The following is a 6,232-nucleotide window of genomic DNA, read 5'->3' as shown; positions in this document are numbered from 1 at the left end:
GATAGCTTTAGAGACTCTTCCTCTAAAGGTTTTAGCCTGACTAGCTCTATTAGTGCTAGGGAGGTTCCCTGCTCGCTCGGCTATAAAGAGGAGTAGCCGATATTCGGGCGTAAGAACCTTTTCGGCTATATCTAGATAGGCGTTCGCTATTACGGCGAGGGGACGTACGCCCTTTAGATCCCTTAGCGTCGGAGGGGAGTCTAGGAGAACGGGGTAAGGGGCGTCGGTTATTATTAAGCGGGTTCTACGATAATACTATTTAGTATTCGATAGGTTATTAGGATACGGGCCTATCGTATAACTGGTACTTATAGACTCTTATACTTATCGCTTACTCGCCTAGTCCTAATAAAAGGGAGGCGCTTTACTTAGTGGACTACGGTTAACCGGTACCGCTTTAGCTACGTGTCCGCTTAGTACGCTATATATAGCTATTAACTAAATAGGGTTTTAGTATATAGACCTTTATACTTCACGCTAAAGAGCTAGTAAACGTAGTAAGGGGCGCGTAAGTAAGCAGTTCCTTATCGGTACTATTAGGCTATAGCTTAATAGTCGCTACTCGTCGCCTAATCCTATTTAAGGGGAGGCACTTTATTAATAACGGATAATTACTTATCCTAGGATCGTGTAACTAGAATAGTCTACACGGTCGTTTAATAGGATCGGTACGCGAACCTTACTAAGATCGAATAATCTTAGGCAGTTACTACTATTTAATATATACTAACCGTATATATCTCTGGCTAGCCAGTACTATAGGACCTATAAGAGGATTTAAGTTAGGTAACCTTAGGGTATAGTAAATAATATATAAATAGGACGGATTCTCTAAAGGAGAGGGCGAGGTTCCGGTCGTGTATATCTACGGGGGAACCTCGGGCTATCTAAGGCTAGGCGCTATACTAGGTATGGTGCTAGGACGGTGCTAGCACCGGTCTAGCGCTATACTGGTTTAGTACCAGTATAGGGCTAGCACTAATCCAGCGCTATACGGGTTTAGTGCCCGTATAGTGCTGGCACTAATCTGGAACCATATGGTTTTAGGCCCTGGTATAGTGCCGGATGGTGGTGCGTAGCACTTATCCTTTTAAGAGGACTAGGATTTATTTACCCTATTTTAGCTATTTTTCCTTAATCCTGAATTATCCTTTATTACCTAATTCTTAGGTTCTTTTTTAGGATAAGGAAAGTAGTAGTTAGTCGGCGTATAGTCAGGCTTCTTATAGTTCTTATAGAATAAACCCTTAGTCTTCTTCCAGGGTTTCTTTATATTTTTCTGTGATTTTAAACCTTATATAAGGAGGGTATTCGACGGCTAATCGACTTTCCTTAAAGCATCTATTAATTCCGCTATTAATATATCTAGTGTATAACTAGTAATAACGTAACAGAGAGCTTAAGTTATTTACCCTACTATAGATTCGTACCTCTCGTCGAGACTATTAAGAATCCAGGCAAAGACCACCTTATCAGAAAAGGATATACGTTCTTAATTTAAGGTAAGCAGTCTCTCTTATATTTTATATAAATACGCTTCGAGATTAGGAAATTCTAAAGGCGAGAGGTTGAAAAAAGAAGTTAGGACGATATAATTGGCCTAGAATCCCTTTACTTTATATAAATCCTTTAGTTTATCCTATACTTTTAAAGCTTCATTTATTCCTTAAACCTAGATTAAAGGACCGTCCAAAAAAGCAGAGAGTATATCCCCAGCTGCCTTCAGAGACTCCTGCTTCTATTCTATAGAAGGATTTACTAGAAGGGGCTTTATAACGTCTTTAATATATTTTCCTTTATAAGCGAAATAAGGGTGTATTCCTATAGTTCAGTTTTTATAGTCTATACTGCCCTAGAGCTTCCGGACTGAAATTTTTTCACTAGTCTCTTATTAGGCCATTTCTAGGCAGTAAAACAATATTTTTGATTATTTATTTAAGTCAGAATTAACTCAGTTATTTAACGATTTACTTTTTATTATTTTTATTCGTTTTCTTTTATTCCTTTTTCTTTATTACGTTATCGATAAAGGATAGAAATAAAGACTACTAAGCTAAAGGTCTAATTCTGATTAGCCTAGCTTCGAAAGGTGGGTCCAAAAGTGGGTCTAAATAGTAAAGCTATTTATAGATCTTATAGCGCGAAAAAAGCGATACTTATATAAAGCGAATAACAGGATTTCTATCGGCGGACTTTTTACTAAATCCATATATACCACGTTACGATATCCTATTATTATAAACAACGCGGCAGCTTAAGTGGCTTAATTATTATAGCTATTATTCGTGGAGCAGTTATAAGAGCCTTTATGTTTAATCCACGTATTCGTTATTTTTCTTCTTTTTTAAAAAACCCTTCGTAAAACAAGGGAATAGTATATCCGATCATAACAAAGAGTCTTATTCCGATTATATAGTTCTTCCGGAACAGGAACAAAGAGCTAGCCTCTTAGCACGACTCTTAGCGACCGTATTAGGAAGAATAAGGAGCTTTAAACCGTGGTATCAGTACGAACGGTTCGAATCGATTAGCTATTTTCGGGAGATAAAGGGATTTCGTATAGTAGGGGATAAGGATCTACGACCAGGGGAGGATAAAGGGACGGCCTAAATAAGCAAAAACGGCCTAAAAAGGCAGGAGTCTTTTTAGTATTTCGAATAGAGTAAAAGGGTAGAAAAGAGTAGATTTCCTTCTTTACTAACCCGGGCTTATAACCTTTTAATACATTAGGCTACGAGTAGTAGGCCGTACGCGCGGAAGAGAGGAAAATCAAGCAAATAGCTATTAAATTCGTAGAATCGTAGGATTACTACTTATTACATAAACGCGTAGTTATATATCTTATATATAAAGAACTGACTTCAAAGATTTCTTCCTAGATCCGGAGCTAGCAAAAGACCCTGAAAGATTGGGTGGCGACTGTTACGTTAATAGCCTACACGACGGTTTTCACGCCACGTTATTAGCTTAAGTAATAACCAAGATATCGTATTTACGATACCTAGTATATTTATATAACATATATTATAAGCTAAGTATATATACACGTATATTACGTATAGTATTATAGTATAGGTTAAGCTGGTTATAAAGTAGACGTCTAGTTATATAGCTGTAACAGTATACTGTTTATTTTGACTTAGATAATATACTTATTTTATTATAATTATTATTTATTATAGGTATAATATTAACAGCTATAAATTGCTTTAATCACGTTAGCCTTACCCGCGACGGCGCGGCTAATTGCGTTGTATATATAGCGTGGATCCTATTGTTTTAAAGATCTTTAAAAAGTAAAAAGCTTCTTTTTGCTTTAAAACGCTTTCCTATATAAAAAGCAGTCTTCGTTTTAAAGAACTTTAATAAGAAGATCCCTATTAGCGTGGTACTTCGAAAACAGGGGTGTGGTAGAGGAATAGCAGAGGTTAACACAAAAAATGCGTTTATTACGAAAATACTACACCTTCGAAAGGATTAAATAGATTATTCTGTATACAATGTGATATGACTGGGTGAGGATCGATAGGAGCCCCGCAGGTATAGATACTTGTAAATATAAGGGTGATACTAGTATTATTAAGTACTTATACTTACTCCAAATTTCAATTACTTCACTTAATATCATCAAACACATTAATACGTTGTACGCCGTATTCTATGTCTCTGCTATTGTCGTAATAATCTAAGATGGGCGTATAGAAGGAAGAGTATTTATAGATGTTATCGTAACGAGCTTATTCTAATAAATCTATCCTTTTTCTTTTAGAAATACAGATTATTATAGAATTAGTAAAGTCGTGACTGATTAAAGTTACCGTATCTTAGTAGGCGTACTTAGTAGGTAGTGATAGCTTTAGATGCATTTACGCCGGTCCTTTACCGTTATATCAGTTTATACCTCTCTATATAAATTTATGTGTATAGATACGGATCGGCAGTGTAATCGAATGAAAAGTTGAGATGTGGGGCTAAGTAACAAACTAACCTATTTAATCCTTGTGTAGGTGTATATAAAACGGGGTGCTTATGCAGCGGTGGGTCCCCAGTTATGCATTTTTTGGTCATTTCGAAATTCTTTAAAATGGTTTTGAAACTATCGAACGGGCCCTAACGGAACGTATTTCCCCAGCTCCACATAGCGTTGCATACCGACCCACAGGCACAAAACATACCGATATAGCCTTAGTAGGTATAAATGGAATACGCGGGCGGTTATTACCTGCCGTTAATATTAGTCGGAATAACCATGTCACCGAGTCGGACTGCCCGTACCGTACCCTTGATTATAGGCGCTCTGGGTAATAATAGGTGCCCGTTACTGTGCTATATCTGTGTTTATTACGAACACCTGCCTTTAGTGTGTATTGCCTGCCGACAATCGGTGAATTTTCTACTTTCCTTACCTACCATGGCTCAGCCCATAGAACTAGCTAAAGGCCTTATACGTTCTGTTGTTCGTGCGTTATATGATATCCCTAGCATCCTTGTTGTAGATGCGTTGGTTATACATTCTGCGTGAGCCACCAACTCCCAGCTTCCCCACGCTTTGCTAATCCTGCACTAGGCTAAAGGATGAGGACTTACGATTTATGCTGGGCATGAACACCAAAGAGGTTCACAGGCTATGCGGCAAGCTGAGAGAGGATCGCTTTCTTATGTCGTGAGTTAACTAGTAGTACCGGCGGTTGTTTCGCGGTTTCTGATTTTTGGGACAGATACACCCGACTCGAGCAGTCAAACAACCCAGAGCAGAAGCGCCCAATAAACAAGCAGTACTACTACATCGATTACCGCCAAGCCATCGATGCTATAAAGTGGCGAGTATACACCGCGGACAAGGACGTACAAGGTACCAATGTTCCAGCCAGCGAGCGGAAAGAGTATTTCTGTGGTCGCTGTAAGGCAGAGTGGACACAAATGGAGGTCCTTGACAAAGTCAGCTCCCAGGGCTTTTTGTGCCATAACTGCGACCATCATCTTCTGCACGATCCAGAAAGACATTCCACTGGTCACCAGGAATCTACCCGACTCAATGAACAATTCAAGTTTATCACCGATATGCTACCACGCATTGACGATGTTGTTATACCCGATAATTCCTTTGATCTCGCCATCAGCGCGTATAAGCCCTTAGCTCCCGAGGTGAACCACGGGCCAGGCCTCACCTCGTCCACTGCCCAGCCTATGGCAGTCAGGGGCTTGGATAACCTGGGACCGAAGTTCCTTTCAGTCAATATCTCAGCGTCAAGTGGTCCTTCAGATGCTGAAAAGGCTGCAGAACAGGACCGGAGGAACAAGATTGCTCAACAGAATGCGTTGCCATCTTGGATGTCAAACAGCACAATCACGGGAGAGTCTTACTCTGCGGCTCAACCTTCACAGATTCCAGAGTCCAAATTCGAGGAGGCAGGCCCTCGGAAATCACCTTCGAAGTTATCAGAAGACCGTACGGACACGGAATTAGCAAGGATGTTTGCTGCAATCAAAGCACAACAGGAAGCAGATGCTGCGCTTGCGTTGACCGGAGATGCCAGTGAAGAAGAGGATGACAATGAGGATGAAGACGATGGTGACTTTGTGGACGTAGTGACAACAGGGAGCCAGCTGGGGGTTATCTTGCCAATAGGCTCGGCTGCACATTCATTAAAAAGAACAACGCCGCCTCAACGGCAGTGTCTAGAGGACCAGACAGGCAAGAAGGTCAAAGTAGGACACCCGGATACCATGCAGCAGGCGGCGGAAGACAGCGAGGAGGAAGTCATGTTCGAGGATGTATCTTAGTTAGGGAGCTGGGGAGGCTCCTATACCCTATATTGTCGAGTGTCAAAACGCATCAGTGCCCGAGGTCCCTTATATGCCCGAGGGGTGTTGCACAGGCTAGGTGGTTCACATAGGAACCGAGCGGATTGTGTTGCATAAACAGCATACACCAAATTTGGCAGTAGATCTGTTGATTTAATTGACTCTGTAGAACCATCTGGCCTGCTAGAAAATTCTGCCCTTGATCCTGTACACCCCTACGAGGGTTCAATACGAAGGCTATATCGGTATGTGTCAGGCATTTATGCCCAAGGTCCCCGAAAGGGGGTTGGGTTATAATCCAGTGCCACGTTAGCATACTGCTCCGAATACGAGCACCGGTATCCCGCATAGGCCCTGTCCGGTATCCCGCAAGCGCCTATCCCTTTTAGGAAGGTTCACCGAGCCCGATTAAGTCGCCCCGAAGTCC

The 6,232-nt window shown here is 41.0% G+C and overlaps 1 protein-coding gene across 1 annotated transcript; it reads left to right on the top strand.

The window, feature by feature from the left end:
• The first annotated feature begins 4,251 nt into the window (after positions 1-4,251).
• ACRALDRAFT_1050215 (uncharacterized protein) lies at positions 4,252-5,976 on the top strand. Its single transcript, XM_071015629.1, has 3 exons — positions 4,252-4,518; positions 4,568-4,663; positions 4,719-5,976. Exons 1-3 carry the CDS (start codon positions 4,412-4,414, stop codon positions 5,782-5,784), a joined length of 1,269 nt encoding a protein of 422 aa, XP_070871329.1. The 5' UTR covers positions 4,252-4,411; the 3' UTR covers positions 5,785-5,976.
• The last annotated feature ends 256 nt before the right edge of the window (positions 5,977-6,232 follow it).

The sequence above is a fragment of the Sodiomyces alcalophilus genome (assembly GCF_042370955.1).
Source record: "Sodiomyces alcalophilus JCM 7366 unplaced genomic scaffold ACRALscaffold_9, whole genome shotgun sequence".
NCBI classification, from domain to species: domain Eukaryota; kingdom Fungi; phylum Ascomycota; class Sordariomycetes; order Glomerellales; family Plectosphaerellaceae; genus Sodiomyces; species Sodiomyces alcalophilus.
This window is presented reverse-complemented; position numbering and strand designations above follow the sequence as displayed.